Here is a 19,423-nt window from a genome sequence, read left to right as displayed (position 1 = left end):
AGGAGGGATGTGGAGCTGTTGCAGCAAGTCCAGAGGAGGCCACAGCGATGATCCAAGGACTGGAGCACCTCCTGTAGGAGGACAGGCTGAGAGAGTTGGGGTTGTACAGCCTGGAGAAGAGAAGGCTCCAGGGGCACCCTAGAGCAGCTTCCGGTACTGAAAGGGGCTCCAGGAAAGCTGGGGGGGGGCTGTTGGTCAGAGAGTGCAGGGGCAGGACAAGGGGGGAAGGTTTTAGTCTGAAAGAGAGGAGATTGAGATGACATCTTAGGGAGAAATGTTTTGCTGTGAGGGTGGGGAGGCCCTGGCCCAGGTTGCCCAGAGCAATGGTGGCTGCTCCATCCCTGGAGGTGTTCCAGGCCAGGTTGGATGGGGCTTGGAGCAACCTGATCCAGTGGGAGGTGTCCCTGCCCATGACGGGGACTGGAACTGGATGGGCTGTAAGGTCCCTTCTGACCAAAACCATTCTAGGATTCTATGACTAAATGAGAGCTGTTCTCTAAGAGATGCCTTCATTTCCTCGTGCAGAAGGAAAAAGAGATGAAATTCATAATTTCTTTGCTCTGCACTAGGATGTGGTGTAAAGGAGTGAGAGGAGAAGGTGACTTAAAGGAAGGTTTGAGCCCAGCTGTGCAGGAATTGAAGCCTATAAGGTGCTTTGAATATCTGCAAAGCAGTGGGCCTCCTCCAAGACCCGTCTGAAACTGTTGCTGATTGCACCTCACTCCTCAGAGAGAAACTACAAGGAACGGATAACTGACCCGTAAGGGGGTTAGGTACTTTGGTTAAAATCAGTTGCTTTTAATCAGGTGATGCTTAACCTCATGAGAGAGCAGTTTCTCTCCCACGTGCCTGTGTACATATTGTTGTAATAAAGGTTCTTGTTAGCTCTAAGTGTTGATGCAGAGTTCTCCTTAATTGCTACTCTTTACTGCCTGCTTTTGGCTGGGGAACTTGGGTTTGGAGAGAGTTATTTTGTGGTTAGGGCCCTAGAGACCCGACTTCATTCCTGGCCTTGCCAGTGCTCTCTAGGAGATCTTAGGGAAGCTTCTTAATATTTCTCTGTGTTTTCCCATTTTCTTCTCCCTCCCCCCACACCTCTCCTACACCCTAAAGCTTCGGTGATTAAATTTCACCAGTTTCTCCTGCGTTACCTGCCTTATTTAAGGGCTGGATTGCAAGGCCTGCTCTTTACAATATGTTTTTAATGGCTAGGAATGCCTGGTCTGGGGCAACAGCTTCCACCAGGGAGATCCCTGCTCCCCGGCCAGGCAGCGTTTCCTTTAGAAAGGAAACGTTCACAACTCCAGTAAGCGGTGTGAGTTATTTTACTGCAAGAAGTTTAGATATCTGCTTGATTTTTGACAGAAGCCTAAGGTTCTTGAATAAGAGAAGTCATGGCTCCTGTGTTTCCCCAGCAGGAGATGAGTTGCAGCTGCCTTGTTTTCCTTTGGTTGGAGGAGACACAAATAATTACTTGGGTAATTTGAAGTGACATTTGACAGGCTTAGTGCACGTCTGTTACAGAGGGTGCTGAGATGCTCCCTGGTCTGCGTCACTAGAAAGAAAATAACAAACCCAAACAATCCCAGCCCAATGAATCCAGTGCTGCTTCGTGGCTTAGGTAGGGGAGTGGGCTCTGGAGTTTCCGCCTTTTTCTTTTTTTTCCTTTTGATGTTAATAAACAGGAATGGCTGACAGCTCTTCTTTGGTTTAGGACATTTAGCATGCAATTTCTTTAATAGTGAAAACTTAAATTATACAAGACACTTTGAGCGACGTACATCAATGAAAGTTACAGGAGGAAAGCAGGAATTGTGAATTGGGATATTTGGAGGCTCTGTAAGGAGAGCCATTTCATTTATTTTTCTATATTATATAAACTAGGTTTGGAAGAGTAGTCAAGAAACCATTTAATCATTTTCTTTTTGCCTCAAGGCAAGCTTTGTGATACTTATGTCATTCCTGGGAGGTGCAGTAGTTTAACGTGCTCCTGAAAATCTCAAGCGATTGCATTTCTCAGTGAAGTCTTTTCTGAAAATGATAGTGTATGTATTTAACAAAACCAGTAGTGCTTGCTCGCTCTCCTGATGAATACTTTATGTATTGTCTTTTCTTTTTCTTTAGAAAATCAAGGTTGCAGCTTTGCGCATGTACACGTGCTGTGTGGAGAAAACTGACTATGAGGAGTTTTTTAACAGTAAGTAAAGGACTTGATGGTGTTTTGACTTCTGCCCTGGTGAGAGAACTTGTGCTGAAAATCTGTTAGATATACGTGTACCAATAAATATAACAGCAAAAAAAAGACTTCTAATGCCCTAACAATGCGCGGTCAACTAGAAGGTGCCTGTACAACAGCATTTCCTGAAGCTCTGAATTAGGAAGGGTTCAAGGCAGGCTCTGGAGTCTGGGATTGTTACATTTTTCCTGCTGCAATGGAGCAAAAAAACAAGGGTGGGATAGGTAAAACCCAGAACAGCCTCACTTTGAAGGATATCGTATTTTTTATTACCAGAAGTGACATAAACTAAGAATCCAGATATCTCTTTCCTTTTCCCATGTTCAAATTGTGTCCTGCCTTGTTCCATGACCATTTTTGAGAAGGTCCAGTATAACTGGGATGCAAGTATTAAGAACCATCCCTGTCCACTAATACACGACTTTTTTTATGATGCAGGGTCAGTTAGATCACAGGATCCTGCCTGTCTCTCTTCCTCATGGCTGGTGCAGGTTTGGTCAGAATTTAGAGACTTTCTGTGTTTTACTAACCGTGTCAGCATTAAACCAGGACACATCTCTTGACTGGGTAAAGAGTCCAACCTGAGCAGAGACACAAGTCCCTCCTTTAAATGTAGAGGGATAATATTGGCTTGAATTGGAGTGGCTTTTCCATGTTGCACACAGTTTTTTAGCTATTAGCTGAAAAATCTCTTGCTGCTTTTAATTAGTATCGAATCTGGCTGGTGTACGGGGAAGTGGGTTTGAGACTTAGCTTCAATGATATTTTATTCTTACAGAATTAATTCCTCTGTCAGTGTGATTTAGCTCGTGGCCTGGATCTGGCCTGTCACCTGAATTCCTGGGCTACCAAATGCTCTCGTATGGCTCTTCAACATACCAGCACAGGTTGGGACTCCTGCTGCTGCCTCTTGAGAGATCAACTGAAGGGACATCTTTGTGTGTTCATGTAGTGCAGAGCTTATTGAAGGTGGTTTGGTACCTGATGTTGCTGCTGCAGGATTTTCCAATGGGTTTCAGAAGGTTTTCCAGAACTGTGATGTGGTTTCGGTGGTTGCAGGAGCAAGAGAACTCTGTGAGCAGTGGGATTCATCATTACTGATCAAAAAATTAGAACCTTCTTTTTCCTGAGCACTCCACTCTGCCCAGCTGCGTGCCCTCTCAGCATCTCTCAGATAACTTCTCTTCTGTTTGTCATATTTGCCTCTCAGATAGAGGTTTTGCCATTTTTAACTGGTGTTTCACTATCTCTGCTCAAGAGGTTAATTGTACAAAGATTTATAAATATTCTCCTAGGTTGAAATTTAGAGTGATTTCAGTACACATCTGTGAAAAAGATACTAGCACAGATTTCAGGCTCAACACTGGGTAAATGACTTCAGTTGTATTCTTGATATTGTCTTATTGTTTTAAAGAGCGAATTCCAGCACTCCCGCTCACTTTGAACATCTCATGAACAGCAGGCAGCCTTTCTTTCAAGTTTCCCCATTTTCTCCAGAATGTCCTTCTTGCTTTTTTTGTCTTTTTGCTGTGTGGGACAAGTTGTAGCCTGTCTATCTCTGAATTTACACCCAGGGAAACCTGTGTTTGCATCGCTTGGATACACTTGTTAAGTAAGGAACAAGTTAGTTTTTTCTGCCGAGATTGATAGAGTGTGCGATGCACCCGTTGGTGTTATCGAAGAACCCAGTGGTGTTGGGGTCTGTGCTTGTGGTTCCAAAGAAACAATTTCTTTCATATTAAAACACATATAAGAAGTTTCTGTTACTTCCATATACTTAGAGATGCAGCTGTTTGGGGGATTAGGTCTAAAATTTAACAGGCATGCGATCCATGTTTAAAAAGTAGTTCCCCTGAAACACAAACCATGTGGGGTGGGCAGGAACCTTTCAGACTGATTTTGGCAAAGAAGAAGCTTTAGGCTGCGGTTCCATGAGCAGCTGAGTTGAAGTTGTGGCCAAAGGGAAAAGGCTTCCCTTTCCAGCTCTTCTGCCTGTGTGCTGGACTGGACAGTTATTATGTCCTCCTCTGGTGAACTGTTTAGGTCACTGAACAAAAACAGCCCCTTTTTTTTTTTCACTGCCTCGACTGTTTTGCTGTGTTCGTGAATCCAAGTGGCACATGGAAGGGTCTGATGAACAGCAGCCGTGGCATAAAGTGGCTGTTCAGAGTGGAACATGGCATGAAGCAAGATATTCAGCTTTCAGTTCAGTTACGCATGTCCTCATCAACTGAGGTCAGTCAGGAGCTATTGTTCCTGTTCCAATTGCTCCTTTTCCAAATACAGACGGGCATGGCTTAAGCCAGGACTGCGTGCTTCGCTGCCCTGAGCACTTCTGCTCTAGTTGCATGGTGTTGAATCATAGCATCATTAAGGCTGGAAAAGACCTCTAATCTCCTCCAGTCTAACTGTCAACCCAACCCCACCGTGCTTCCTAAACCATGCCCTGAAGTGCCATGGCACATGGCTTTTGAACCCCTCCAGAGATGGAGATTCTACCAGTGCTCCGCCCTGAGCAGTCGGTTCCAGGGCTTCACCGCACTCTTAGTAAAGATATTTTTCCAAATATCCATACTAAACCTCCCTGGCACAACTTGAGGTCATTTCCCCTCGTCCTATCCCTTGTTACTTGGGAGAGGAGCCCAGCTCCCACCTCCTCACAACCTCCTTTCCAGGAGCTGCAGAGAGCAACGAGGTCTCCCCTCAGCTTCTTCTCTAGGCTAAACAGTCCCAAATTGAGATATCCAAGTGACCTGTCTAGAGTTAGCTCTGGCCTCTGGGGAGCTTGTTAGCTTTTTCTGGCCTTGGATACCGCACATCCGTGCATGTGTAAAACCATTTTTTGGGCTCCTAACCCTGTGTGATCAGAACCGATTCTTCATAAAGCCTTCTCTTCTCTGGTGTTTCTGGATGTCCTTTTGCGATGTGGCAGGGATAACAACTGCAACGCGACCTTATAGAACTTGGATTGGTGTCTGGATTGTGTCAGGTTGTTCTCTGACAGGTGACGTGGAGTGTAAAGACTGGAGAGTACAGTGATGAGGACAGTGATCGTGTTTCATATCATATGGGCTACCTTTTTGTCTCAGTGCACTTCTGCTGATACCTAAAGACATTTCTGAGACTGTTACGTGGTGTGAAGCCTCTGAACTGCATTTCTCTGTATGATGCTTTAGAGCAGCAGTTCCCAAAATATGGGCTGTGGATATGCAAGTCATGAGGCCGCTGTAGGATATAAAGAAGGTGTTTTAATTGAGGCACTCCAGTATTATACCACAGTCAATGTTATTATACCTGCCATTCTGTAATCTCTTTGTTTTGTGATCATCCCTGGACAAAACTCGGGGAACTCTTATTTAGAGCTTACATCCCAACTGTCTGGACTGTGCTGCTTTTGCAGAAAATGGAGCCCGTTTAGAACTATTTCTTGTTCAAATAAGAACAGGGAAGTAGTAGAGGAAAACAAGAGATTGCTGGTGCCAGGCTTTCTGTGCACAAAACTTGTGGAGCTCAGGTAGTTCTAACAAAACAAAGGAGGTAGTCGCCAGTCAGGAGAGCGTTTCCTGCCTAACCTTATTCCTGAACAGCCAAAAGAGCTTTGAAGTGATGCTGAGAGCTGAGCTGAAGATTGGTGAACATGGAGTGTAGGGTTACCTTGTATTCATCTTGAACTGTTAATACAAGACCAGATTGGGTGAGGCTTTTGCAGCCTCATGCATTGGAAGGTATCCCTGCCCATGGGGTTGGAACTGGATGGACTTTGAGGTCCCTTCCAGTGCAAACCATCCTGGGATTCTAGGATTCCATACTGTTAATTGCTCCACTGTCAGACAGTAAAAGAGCTGGCCCTATCAAAATAGCCTCTCAGGTGGCTCCTAGAGGGGCTACCAAGCAGCTCAAGAGGGCTGGAGTTTGCCTACAGGAGTTTGGATTCTTCCATTTCTCTTAGCCCAACAAGCCCCATGTAGGCATGTGCTGCTCTCTGTTGCACTCAGGAACGTTGACCTGGTCCACATGCTTTTTTGCAGGATGTGGGGATATTATCCCACTGTGTCCTTCCCAAAATTCTGTTAGTGGCAAAGATGATCTATTGTGAAAGAAATTCTGCGTTGAAGTTTTGCATCCCTTACCTGATGAATTTTAAATGCAGAATATAACTGGAGGAAGAGGTATGTCCTCATGATCGTGAGCATTCCTGTCCCTTACTGTACACAGACACGTGGACAGGATGTGTTCTGTGGGCAGAATAGATTTATTCCCCAGCTGATAACAGATACTCGAATTTCATAGGTAGATTTAGCGTCAGAGATGTTTTCTGTATCAGGCTCTATTCTGAAGGAATAATCTCTGTGATTCTTGGATGGATCCTTCTCCCCAGTTAGTATTACCAGAATAAGATGTTCCAAAACCCCAGATTTTAGAGTTGCATTCTTTTTATAAAGCTGATATCTGAGGGCAAGCTCGTTTCTTTAAAGGAGCCATCTCTCCTTTAAATTTATGATGTGGACAGTCTTAATATAGAAGCTAAAAAAGGAATTATAAAAATAGAAGTGCAGCACTTGGAAAGTTAGAGAAAGAAATTCTTCCGTCCTGGGTTCTGAATAGGTCTTTAAAAACTTTCCGTGTTTCCAGTAGTAAAGGTGTGAGCTTTGCTTTCCGCTGAAGAGTGATTTCTGTGGTGGGAAGCTGATGCATGGGAACATCTACTTCAGAAACCTCGGTCTGTTGAACTAAGTGCTTTGCTCTGAATCTGGCCTGGGGAACCTTCACTTACTGAAGTGGTTTGATTAATGCAAGCATTGAGTACTCCTGCGCTGGTTAGAGGTGCTTTGGTGTGTCTTTAGGTCAAAGCAGTCATTTCTAGGCACATGAACTAATATAATAGGAATGAGAGAGCCCAAAATGGAGAAGGGTGTGGGAAACCTGTGTTTAATCTCCAAACATAGACTGTTAGTGTCTTTCTTACTGCGTCAGAGGTGGCAAGGGTGATGTATGGGCACTGATGCTGGAGCACCTCCTCATACTGCTGGAGACTCTCGGAGGAGGAAGGAATAGTGAGGATTTGCTTGGTTCTTCTGGTGGTTACCTCCCCATAGTTGGCATATGAAAAGAAAGAGGCTGAGAAAAGTATTGCTTCATGACCATGTGAACCTCCTTGGTAATCCTTGAGAGCCAAGAAGTACAGGAGTTGGGAAGGACTCCTTTTCTTTCAATACAGAAAGGGTAAGGTTTACTTCCTTGAGGCACATCTGCCTGGATAGTCCATTTCTGAATAATCTCTGGCTGTCTTACAGCTGGGTGTGAACAGTCCAGAAGACGGGACCGAGTGCTTGGTAGGCCGAGGTGACTGTGTCAGACCCCTCTTAGTGGGTATTCTTAAAAAATCCCCTGGGAAACAGGTGCAGAGGTGGCTTCCTCAAAGGAGGTTTTAGGATTGACAGGAACTGAAAGATCTGCGCGGAACCCACAGGTCCACGCTTTCCAAGCACAAGGTAGAGGACTATGGTTTCTGTGCCACATAGCCTAAATCTCCAGCCTCACGTCCTGATGGCACATGCAGATCCATAGTGTGAATGTCCATGTGGGCAAACCATCACTGGACGGTGGATTAGAGCTCAGTCTGGAAACAGAAATTGTGTCTTGTGGTTTGTTGGTGGTTTTAATCTTGTTGTAGAACAACGAGAAGCAAGGTATGTTGAGAGTGCTGTGGGTTGTACAGCCACGTGGTAAATCAAAACAGCGACATCAGAGCAAAGGCAGCTTTTGCAATGTCCTGTTCCTGGCACGAGGCAGCAGCACATGTTGAAGGAAGAGTGCAAGAACAGAGCAAAGCACCCATTGATACTTCCCCGTTGTCCTCTACTGCTTTGGGACTTCCTTAGCTAGAAGCCTCATGTTTGTCTGATTGTCCATATGGGAATTTCCACCACCCCCTCAATGTTATCTAAGTGATTTCTAACACATGAAATCTTCTGGAATGTGCAGCGCCCTGTGGCTGCACATTCTGGGGTTTAAGCACAAGGGTGGTAGTAAATTATGTTTGCTTCGAATATGTGTGCGCTGTTCAGGCCAGAAATTAAATTACTGACATGTATTTAGATTTTGATGTTGTGAATGTCTGTTAGGTGCAAAATATGATGAAATTCATATTAACGTTTTGTTCTGGTTTTGTGTTTTTCCGCCTCTCATTAGGGTGCCAAATGCCTGATACTTTGAATTCCTGGTTTCTAGTAGCCCAGCTGCACGTCTGGTAAGTGAAAACTAAAGTAGTAATAAAACTGTTTTCAGGAAACAGTGTGATCTGTGCCTTAATGTGAGAAAAAGTAGTTTTCTCTGGTTATTGATAACAAACCAGAGAATGGTTTCATTTGGAAAAGACTCTTAAGATCCTCGAGTCCAACCTTGATCCAGCCCTGCTAAGTCCACCACCAGACCATGTCCCCACGTATCACATCTACCTGTCTTTTAAACACTTTCACGGGTGGGGACTCCACTACCTCCCTGGGCAGCCTCTGCCAGTGCTTGACAACACTCTCAGTAAAGAAATTCCTCCTAATATCCAACCTAAATCTCCCTGGGCACATCTTGAGGCCATTTTCCCTTGTCACTGGCTACAAGGGAGAAGATACCAACCCCCACGTTGCTACAACCTCCTTTCCAGGAGCTGCAGAGAGTGATGAGATCTCCCCTCAGACTCCTTTTCCCCAACTCCCTCAGCTGCTCCTCCTAAGGCTTGTGCTCTAAACTCTTCACCAGCTTTGTTGCCTGGTCTGGGCGTGCTCCAGCATCTCATCTGTAGTGATTATATTCAGTTTACTAATTACTGAATTTCAGCAGTTTTCTGCTAAGGTAAAAAAAAACCCATAGAGAAGGCAACATCTTTTACATCTCTAAATTCCTCAGCCATGGAACGATCTGTGCCATGGGTTTTCTAAAAGCCTTGCTCAGCCTATGTGGAAAAAATCTTACCTGAGTGTTTTAGGAACAGTTTGAATTTATGTATAAGTGGTTTAAATTGGGAGAATTTGTGGTGATTGAAGTTGCTGCTCGTCAGAAGCATTTAACAAATCATAGCGTTGGCATTTATTCTTGCACCTCTGAAACGTACGGGCAGGTTGGTGAATGCCAGCTTGGCTGCATGGAAAAATACTTAACACCTTAAACGGTGAATTTTTTCCTTTTTTCATTTGGGAAAATAGTAGCCAAAAAAATCAAGTTTTCAGCTAACGTTACATACCTGTAAAGGTCAGGGGATGCACAAGGGAGTACAGTAATCTTTGTGAAGTGCCAGATCTTTCGGGAAACTTTCAGCAATCCAAAGGCTGAAAGGAAGTTTGTACTGAAATAGCTGCATGTAGGCATAGGTTCCTTATTGCTTTGCATCCTTTTCCCCCCCCTCCCTTCCTGCCCCCTCAATGTATTGAAAGATGGGGCAGCTCATTTCACCAAAAAATGAATAAACTACCAATACAATTAAAATTATAATCAGTTAATGAAATCAGTGGAATCAAGTAAGGGAGACCCTGAGTTTTGCAGTTTATTTATGTCTGACTGTTCCCTGTGGAAAAAAGGTTTTAAAAAAATTAATGGATAAGCTAATCATTCATATTGATATTTGGAAAGCTAGTACATTAAATATTCAAAACCAAACTGTAAGTATCTGGGGGAGGGAAGCAAAGAGGGGTAACAGGAGTCTGCAAAGAACACACTTTTTTTCACAACATCCTGATTTCGCATTGACAGGGAAGTCTAACCTGTGACGCTGAGCATCAGTTCCGTGGAATCACAGAATCCTAGAGTGGTTTGGATTTGAAGGGACCTCAAAGTTTGTACAGTTCAACCCCCTGCCATGGGCAGGGACACCTCCCACTGGATCCGATTGTTCCAAGCCCCATCCAACCTGGCCTGGAACACGTCCAGGGAGGGAGATTGCTGTAGGTACTCGTCTTGTTAAGCCAGAGTAATTTCTCCAAAAAAAGTACATCACTCCAGAAATCGTTGCTCTGCAGCAACTGGGGCAGCAGGAATGAGTGACCTGGGAGCTCTGAGTGGGCTTTTTCCTAAGGACATGCTCACTCCTGGATTGCATGGCACTGAGCCACCGCACACCAGTTGGACAGGGCCATGTCAGCTGCCACTCCTGGTGTTTGTGCCAGTCTTTTGGCTCTGTGGGAATGCTGACAGCAGCAGTTGAAGTTGAGGGAAATGGCCACATCTCATCGAAGGTGGGTGGAGCGATAGGTGCTTTCCTGCCTGAAAAGGCTCAGGCATCCTTTCATAAAATTTTCTTTTAATATGATCTCTTCACATAGCTTAAATACAGCATAAATTACCCCACCCAACCGATGTCAGGTAGGCAGCTTTTTAAAGAGAGTTTGGAATAATTTTGCTTTCATGGTTCGACGAAGATGAGTCAATGTTTGACTAAACTACAGAACAGATTCTGTAGTGGAGCGATAAAATGTTTCACGCTGTGTTGATCTAGTTAGAGGGTTTATAGCCTTTAAAGAGGCTGTGTCTTCTAAACCCCAGATGGCAGGTGTAGTAACAAACTACCAAATTTTCAAATAAACTGCAGAATTCCATGATCTCACTCGTGGCGCTGCAGAATGGCTCTGTGACAGCACTGTGCGTTCAAACACAGAGCCGCCTTTGAGGCTTCATGGGTAGCAGGTTTTACTCGGAACACCACTCCAGCCCTGCTCATCAGTGACCGATTGTTGGTGTTGGTCTGCGCTGTGCTCTCCTCCTGCTTCCCCACCACTGAAGGCAGGCTGGATAGGAACCAGTATTTATGCTCAGGAGGAGGTTTTCTTGCCAAGCCACTGTTACTCCCCACCCCAAGCTTGCGTATTCAGCAAAAGACATATAAAAATGCTTTTTTTAGCCCTAAATTAGTCTTTTAAACTGAGTCTTTTTGACTTGTTAAGAGTGTGTAAAAACTTAGAATACAGTAAGACTTACTGATTAACTTTTTCATACAGCTCACTTATATAAATGTACAAGAGGAACAAAGGTTTTGAAACAGGTTGAGGTAAGACAGAAGTTTTAAACTCTTTGTGGCTTTGTTTTGTGGAAGGACTGGTAGCTGGACAGCCGTTCTCCGAGTTCTAGACCATTGGTTTAGGAGGCTTTTTCGTCTTTCTGTGAGCAAGATGAGGATTCATTTCTTTATACTATCTTAATTGCATTTGTTTGCTGGGACAGTGGTGCTGTTGAATGGATTGTCACTGCTGCAGTGTATCCCTTGGGAATCCTTACACAGCCATTTCCTGGGACAGAAATAGGCACAGGCTTCCCAACATTCCCTTCCTTGACTGCTGCTCTCCCCCTTCTCCACCCTCAGTCACTCTATCTGGTGACCATTGGTCTGCTTGTCGTAGAATCATTGAGGTTGGAAAAGACCTCTAAGACCATCACACCCTACTCCCTCTCTCCAGTCTTCTGTCCCTGTTCCACCTCACCTGTGCTGGAGCCCAGGCTGTCTCTCGTATGGCCAGCGTCCTTTTCAGAAACTCCATCTAGAGATTCTGGTCTGCAGGCTTTTCTTCTTTCCGTTTTAGTGTACGAGTTGAGTGGCCTTTCTATGAGACTAAAATGCTCTGAGGCAGATAAAAAGAACAAAGGACTAATGCAGTTTCTGTTATCTTCAGTTTGTTTTGTCCCCGTGGCTCATTGCTGGCAATAAGTTTTGCTTCCTTTGCAGGTTAAGAAATATATTTACTGATCAGTAGACAAGATAGAATCCATTGTTGAGATCAGCATCTGTCCTTTCACAGGTCAGCTCAGCAGACAAGTGTCAAGTGATTGTGATTCTCCCTGTTGAGCTGGCATTCATAGATCGTCAAATATGTTTAATGCCTGCACGGAGGCACAGATCATATGTCCACTGAAGAAATGAACAAGAAAAGTCATTATTTTTACCTCTTAACTCTTGTGGTGCATTCATTACTGGTAGTATGCAACTGCTTCAGCGTGGCCTCCAGCAGCTCTTGCTCTGTTGCTTTACACAAGCTGTGAGAAGAATTTCTCTTGAGCAGTTTTCCATCTGTAGAACGTCTCCATGCCCAGCGATGCTGCCTGCCAGCGCTGGGGTTTGAGAATCACCTCCTCTACAGTCAGTCCTGGACAAGCACTCCTGACTCAGAACACCAGAGCAGAGCTGATGAGAGAGGTGTGGGAGGTGGGACTGGTGATGGGCCTAGTCTTGCAGCTTTGGGAGGGATTAGCCTAGATTTCAGTTCATGTTGGTTACAGATGGTGTGAAAGAGGCAAAATAAACGTTTTGTTCTGATGAAATTTTGTTCCCTGCCCATGGCAGGGGGTTTGCAATTGGATGATCTTTACAGTCCCTTCCAACCCAAACCATTCTGTGATTTATTTTTAGATAGAACAGCAGCAATGAAGTTCAGGTGGCTTTAATGCTTAAAAAAATATGTAAAACTACTCAAGCAGGTATTCTCATTAAGGTCCCACAATGCACTTACAAACTTGTGGGTTCTAACATGTACTGTGGGTCAGGGCTTTTGCCGAGTGGTTGGACATGTGTCCAAAGACCCCTGTAGCTGAAATAATTTAGGGCATTGCTAATGTGAATTTGGGTGAAGTCTGTAGCTTGCTTAAGCTTCCACAGCTTGGCTGGTTCAGACTCTCACAGTACTTCAGTTCCCCAGGCTGAATTACAGCTGGCGTGGAGCCTAGGGTTGGAACAAGGCATTTGTTCCTGCTCCGAAGGTGATATGTTCTTAAGGCTGAGGAATTCAGGTTGCGGTACTGTTTAACTAGATTACAGTGCTTTATTCAGCCAGAATAAAGCCCACTGTTGCTATTCCGCGGCTGGATTGGTCAAAATCCAGCAGATCCAGCTCTGAAACACAGAATAGAAAAGTTTGTGATAGTCTATTTAAAAACAAACCAACCACACGCTGTAAGGAGAATCTTAAATAACTTGAACTATATTAAATTTACTCTTCACATTGGAAGTAAAACTGGAAGCCATGAATTTGGTTTTTATGTTCCTGCAGGATGTGCCTAGTACGAATGAAGCAGGAGGGACGCACTGGAAAATACATGTGTCGCTATATTGTTCACTGCATGTGGGAGGATGTTGAACAGCGTGGTAAGGTCATGGGGGTAAGTGATCTCTGGTGTTGACAGTCATGTGATTTGCATCTTTCAATGCTTTTGTGATTTTGCGTACCTTAGAAGAATGGCTAGGAATCAACCCAGAGCTGCTTGTTTACTTGTTTGTTAGCTTGAGCTGGTATACACAAAAAAACCCCAAGACTGTGCCAGAAATTCTCTTTATTTAGCAAATTAAGAAAATCAACTGCACTCGCCTTCACAGTAGTTCCCTTCTGAGCTGACACACGGCTGCACACGGTTCTGCCAATGCTTAAAGCAATTCCACAGATCATTTTCTGAAAGGCGGTTGAAGGTAGGACAAGGGAGAATGGTTTTAAACTAAAAGAGAAATTTAGATTAGATCTTAGGAAGAATTTTTTTTCACTGAGGGTTGTGAAACACTGGCGCAGGTTGCCCGGAGAGGTGGTAGATGCCCCATCCCTGAGAACGTTCAAGGTCAGGTTGGATGGGACTCTGAGCAGCCTCATTTAGTCTAAGATGTCCCTGCTTGCTGCAGGGGAGTTGGACTGGGTGGGCTGCATGGTCCCTTCCAACCCAAACCATTCTATGATTCTATATCTTCTACAGAATAAGAAATGGGTTCCTTTGAGCACTGACTGATCTTTGGGATCTCTTCACCATAAGGCTCAGTCAATAATTGAGATGTTACTGTTGTGGATTTCTTCAGTTTCACAAGAAACTTGATGTGAATTCACTGTTCATTCTTCCAGACTAACAGTTTCCAACTGAGGGTAAGAAAATGTCTGTATTCAAACACACGTCAAATCATACTGAGTGAAGCGATCGAGCTGGGCGTTGTCTCACCATGACATGTGACATGTTCTATACCTGTCACACTCTCTCTCCCCTCCTGCCCTTGGTTACCAAGCTGTAGAGTTCATCTCAAGTTTTTTGTGTCGAACCTCATATGTAGCCCATGCCCCTTACCTTTCATTCCTACAGCTGTACAGCTTCTTGTATCGAGCCACTGGCCTTGCTTCTGAAACTGCACCGTGGCCTGGATGAAGATCTTGCTTTGTCTGGAAGTCAGTAATTTGCCCTGTGGTTTGCCGTGGGATTGCAGAAACAAATGCTGCTGTAACAGAGTGGGCATTTGTGAACAGGAATAAGCAGTGAGGTACGCAGAAACATCACTTGTGCCAAACGTATAATGGCAACTTAAGACATTTCAGCAGAGCTTTGAGTTTTCTCTACATCTAGGAATGCAACTAAAAGGAAGGTTCAGGCACAAGGTTTTTATCTTAAGTTCCTGTACATGACTATAACTGGCCATTAGTTTATTTTTCACTTTTGAATCTTCTTCTCTGTGTCTTTGTCACAAAAGAAACATTATAAGGAGAAGAGTGGCTGCAAAGATAGTTCATCTGCGAGTTTGAAGGAAAAACAAGGTTGACTCTTTTTGGCCTGTTCTGAGGATGGTTATGGTAGTTAGTTTTAATGGTTGTTTCTGGCCTTGAAGTCTGTAAATGGGTTTCTCCAGCCTTGTTTCGTGAAAGCCTTCAGAGAAGGCAGCACAGAAAGAGGAGATCATTTCCATAACCACAGTATCACAGTGGTAATAGGAGACCTGATACAGTTGAGGATGCCTGTGTTCAGGGTACTTCTCGTGGGAGATTAGGGCTGGGAAAGATCTCCTGCGCTGTGGAAAAGAATTGTTTAGTGATTAAATAGAGGTTTGTGATTAAGATGCATTAGACTTAGAGAAGTGATGGTTTTCATATAGCAATAACTATGTATTGTCAGCCACATAACCAAAGGAGATGTTCCTGCTAGGATATTCCTCCTGGTGACAAACAAGGGAATCGACCCCTATGAGTTAGGATTGGGGATGCAATTAGTAATTCAACAAGTTTCTCTCTGATCTTTTATTTTGTATGTGGTTTTAGAGAGTTCTGGTGTAACTTCAGTCATGCCATCTGCATGGCTTTTTTTCTTAGTTATTGGGAATTCCATAGCTTTACTATGTTACAGCTTGCTTTTAAATACACATCATCCTCTTAATCTTCTTTTGGATTAAATCTAAATTCAGGAATCTTAGAATTTCTTGCTAAATTAATAGACTTGGATAAATTCCAGCATGGGAATCTTCACTTCACTGGTCAGATGCCATAAGGCAACATGAGTGAACCTGGACAAGTTAGACCGTAGTACCAGAGAAAGAGGATGAATGAAATAGCTTAGGCACTTTTGTCCTTATCCGATGCCTTCCATGTCATATCAGTGGTTGATTCTGCTTTCTGTAGGAACTGGAGACTGCTCGGATCTTCATTTCAAGTGTAGTTCAAGGCTGCTCTTCTTGAAAAGTGAAAAATAAAAAGCCCCCCCCCTAATCTCTTCAGGGATGTTTTGATCCCATCTGTGTGCAGAGACATTGCTGCTTATGCAAAGTTATTTCTCTATTTCTCTTGACCGTCATTTTGCCTTGTCTGAACTAACCTCAAATGCCAGCTTGAAGTTTTCCTTGCAGGATGTGAAGCAGCAGAGAGGAGCAGAGCTTGCTGTTTGCTGCCCTTAAGAGTATGCAGAACTCAAAAGTGAAGCATGGTGCAAGTCAGAACTCTTGGGATTTTCTTCAGTAAGCTTTAAGAGGGGGAAAAAAGGTAGCGCTTACAGTCAGCGCTTTGTAAAAGGAAGCACAGGGTTTCCATTTCTGCAAACTAAACTATTCCATCACTCTCCAAAATTCCCCAAAGCGTAAAAAACCCAGCAGTGTCCTTAGGTTTTCATCCAATCTGTAGCCCCCAGTGTTAATACATGCATGTTATAATGGTATGGCTGCTGTATGGTGCAACTGAAAGGAGATCTGAAGTTGTTTAGATGCCATTCATTCTCTGCCTTGGCAGGTTAGGCATCTTTTGAGTTTATTCTTGAACTTAAGTGTCACAGTCTTTGTTTGTAATAATGATCATGCAGTGTAGTAACAAGCATGCTTAGTTTGCAATAATGATTTCTGTAATACACTTTTGACTGTAACCTAGTGTTAACGTAGCTTTTATGTGGCAAAAGCTGATGCTTAAGTGAAGTATGTACACATTTAAAGGCTTGATCTCAAAAACAGTTACATCTGTGTGTATATTTAATACAGTTCAGCTGCACAGAGGCCCATTGATTTTAACGAGACTCCTTGTGAGAGAACGTGAACTCTTGAGGTAAAGGCGAACTGGACCAGGCCCTAAGGGTGTGTAAGAAGGCAGTGAACTCTCTTAGACTGTAAACTTAAAGCTCAGGATTATTCTTTTCCCTACAGCATTTGTGAAGGCATTGGGCTTCCATAATGTTTTAGTGATTATTTTTCTTTCATCGTTTAATTATTCCTAATCTTTCCTTCATTATTTTGTCAAGATGAATGAACTTTCTAGTCTATTCTGGTAGTATTTATTGTGTGCTAGATGAAAATCATTTTTGTACTGATGTTTGAAGAGCTTAGCTGTTCCCTTGCTCCTTGTCATTGCTTTATTTTCCTTCCTTTGAGAAGGGTAGATTTAGATTAGATTTTAGGAAGAAATTTGTTACTGCAACAGTCGTGACGCAGTGAAAAAGGTTGCCCCGGGAAGTGGTGGCTGCCCCATCCCTGGAGGTGTTCCAGGCCAGGTTGGATGGGGTTTGGAGCACCAGATCCAGTGGGAGGTGTCCCTGCCCATGTCTGTTCACTCCTCTTCACCTACCTTCCTCTCCTTCACAAAGGTGTACCCTGATTGAACTCTTTCTCACATCTCAGCTTTAGCAACTGCAAGGAGTTGTAAGTAACAAACAAGTAAAGGACAGAAACCCTAAGCATTAGATTCCACTTATTAATCTCGATATATTTATCCATGGTGGTTCTTTTCAAATGAAGCTGAGGTAATGACAAAGGGTTTGTGAGCTGATTGAGGAATTTGTGTAACAGCTATTTATTTTCAAGTAATTTAGTCCTACAACTAGTGTATATTCTACCTCCAAAACAAGGTAGTTAAATATGTCATGATAAGAAGGATAGGTGAAAAAAAAGACGACATTAGTTTTCCTCTGCTGGTGCTTTCAAATTTTAGAATCTGAGCCTTTGTCAGAAGTTAAGTAAAAAGAAACTTTACGGAATACTTTTAGGGCACTAAGTTATCCCTGCCCTGCTTTTTCTCTTGTGCAGGGTATCGAAGGTCAGAATTTAGCTCTTGACTGGTACTTTCCTGGCTTGGTATACGTGACAGAGCACCTGTATGAAATTGCCGGTTGGATGCAGTTAGTTTAACTTGCTGACAGACATCGTTGCAGTTCTTCTACTCATTTCCATATCTAGCAACAATTCCAGCACTTGGTGCAGAAAGTGGATACTACACTCCTGAATTGGTATTGATGGTTTATTAAAATATGCCATCTGCTCTTAAATATACAAATTCATCGGAGCCGAAAGTGATAGATTTTAAGACATTTTAACTACTAATTTACATCAGCTCCAACTCCAAATGGACTTCGTATTATTTCAAAACCTGGTTGTTAAAATTGCTGAAATCTAAGTCTCAGCTCCAAAGTTTTGGGACCTGTTAGCCTGAGCTCCTTCAGCACTCCTGAATGTCGGCGAGACTCAGAAACCCAAACTTGACACAGCTGTAAAAACATAGGGAGAGCCTGTGGCCTCAGCAATTTCTACTGGTGCAGGCATATTTCAGATATAAATTTTACTCCGCTGTCCCTAGCACTAATGAAGTCAGTTGCTTTTGGTGGGTTTGCAGCCAGGTGTGTCCAGTCCTGTGGCTAACCAGTGCTCTTGACTTAATTTTTCCACTAGTGACATTTCTATCAAACTTTAAAAACAAACAGAAAAATTGGCTTGATGCAATGGCTCAAAGTGTTAATAGTAACATTAGGCTGGGTAAAAGACTTCCTTTCGGTCCTGCTTTGCCAGAGATCTCCACCTTGTGGCTTGCAGCAGGCAGATTTATGCAAGGCAGGCTGGCAGCTCTCTCATCAGTTTGTAAGGGGAACTCAGCGCTAGAAATCACTGCTATTTGTCTTCTAACAGAGTTCTTTAGCAACCTGAAGGTTAACCTTAATGACCTGGGTATTGTGTTTCAGTAACTGTGTGTATATAAAAGTAGTTGTTAGAAGTTTAAGTGTATTTTAATACCCTTAGGTAAAACTGCCGAGTTGATCAGAAGGACTTGCAGATGCCAGAGTTCCCTGGAACGAGATTTCAGCTGATAATTGGACAGTAGATACAAGATTAAATTTAAAAAAAAAAGATGCTCTCCCCCTCCCCCCAAAAAGCCACAAAACCAAGCATCAAGAAAAGCTCCAGCACCCTTTCCTGCTGCCCCCCTCTAGGAACCCCGTGCTAACACTTCTGGGTGCAAATCGCATCCTGCCTTAGGAAGATCCACCCAGCTTTATTCAAATGCCTGTCGGTTGTTGTAGGCTCATGTTAACAGCGTTAGTCTCGTGTGTTGCAGTGGCATTTTCGTTTCTGAAATGAGTGAGTTTTTTCAGTGCAAGATAACAATTCATTTTATAACCATGTCTGTTCTAAAAACTGCAGAAGAGATAGGAACAGGAGGGGCTGTCACCCCAGTGTGCCAAAGCTGGTTTAATTTATCTTAATCTCACTTTCCTGTTTTCCCACCAGACCACTTAGACCCCTGCCCCCTTTTTTCCAGGAACGCACCTTGGTGTCTCTTGAATCCGTTTATTGGCTCTGCTCTGCGTAGCACAATTCGGCCTTTGTTTTGCTTGTAGCTGGAGCTGTTTCTGCACAGCGACTGTGATTTGCTCTCAGTTACACTGGTGTACATCTGAAGCGGCGCCATCAGAATCAATAACATGGTTCACATCATTGTAACCAAGAGCAGAATTCAGCTGTGTGAACTTGAACATCATTTTCTGTCTCGGTTTTCTTCACAGTTAGAAGATTTCAGATCATTAAAAATGCCATTTTACTTTACAGTAGGTACAGAACTTTTGAAACTTGATATAATTCTGTTTAAGTTATTCTAACTGTGGAGAACAAGAAGTCTGACACTTCTAACTGAAGACTTAGAGTGAGACAAGCGAGATTCCAGCATGGCTTCAGAA

At 43.5% G+C, this 19,423-nt stretch overlaps 1 protein-coding gene across 1 annotated transcript in view; it reads left to right on the top strand.

Annotated features, from left to right (window-relative positions):
- LOC104063215 (ubiquinol-cytochrome-c reductase complex assembly factor 1) overlaps positions 1–19,423 on the top strand; it is a 45,949-nt gene that overhangs the window by 8,813 nt on the left and 17,713 nt on the right. The window contains exons 5-7 of the mRNA XM_054081578.1: positions 2,125–2,197; positions 8,429–8,486; positions 13,261–13,369. Coding sequence (XP_053937553.1) covers positions 2,125–2,197; positions 8,429–8,486; positions 13,261–13,369 — 240 coding nt within the window. The remainder of the gene's footprint in view (positions 1–2,124; positions 2,198–8,428; positions 8,487–13,260; positions 13,370–19,423) is intronic.

The sequence above is a fragment of the Cuculus canorus genome, chromosome 16 (genome assembly GCF_017976375.1).
Source record: "Cuculus canorus isolate bCucCan1 chromosome 16, bCucCan1.pri, whole genome shotgun sequence".
Lineage (NCBI taxonomy): Eukaryota > Metazoa > Chordata > Aves > Cuculiformes > Cuculidae > Cuculus > Cuculus canorus.
The sequence above is the reverse complement of the archived record's forward strand: the minus strand, read 5'-3'. Positions and strand labels throughout refer to the sequence as shown.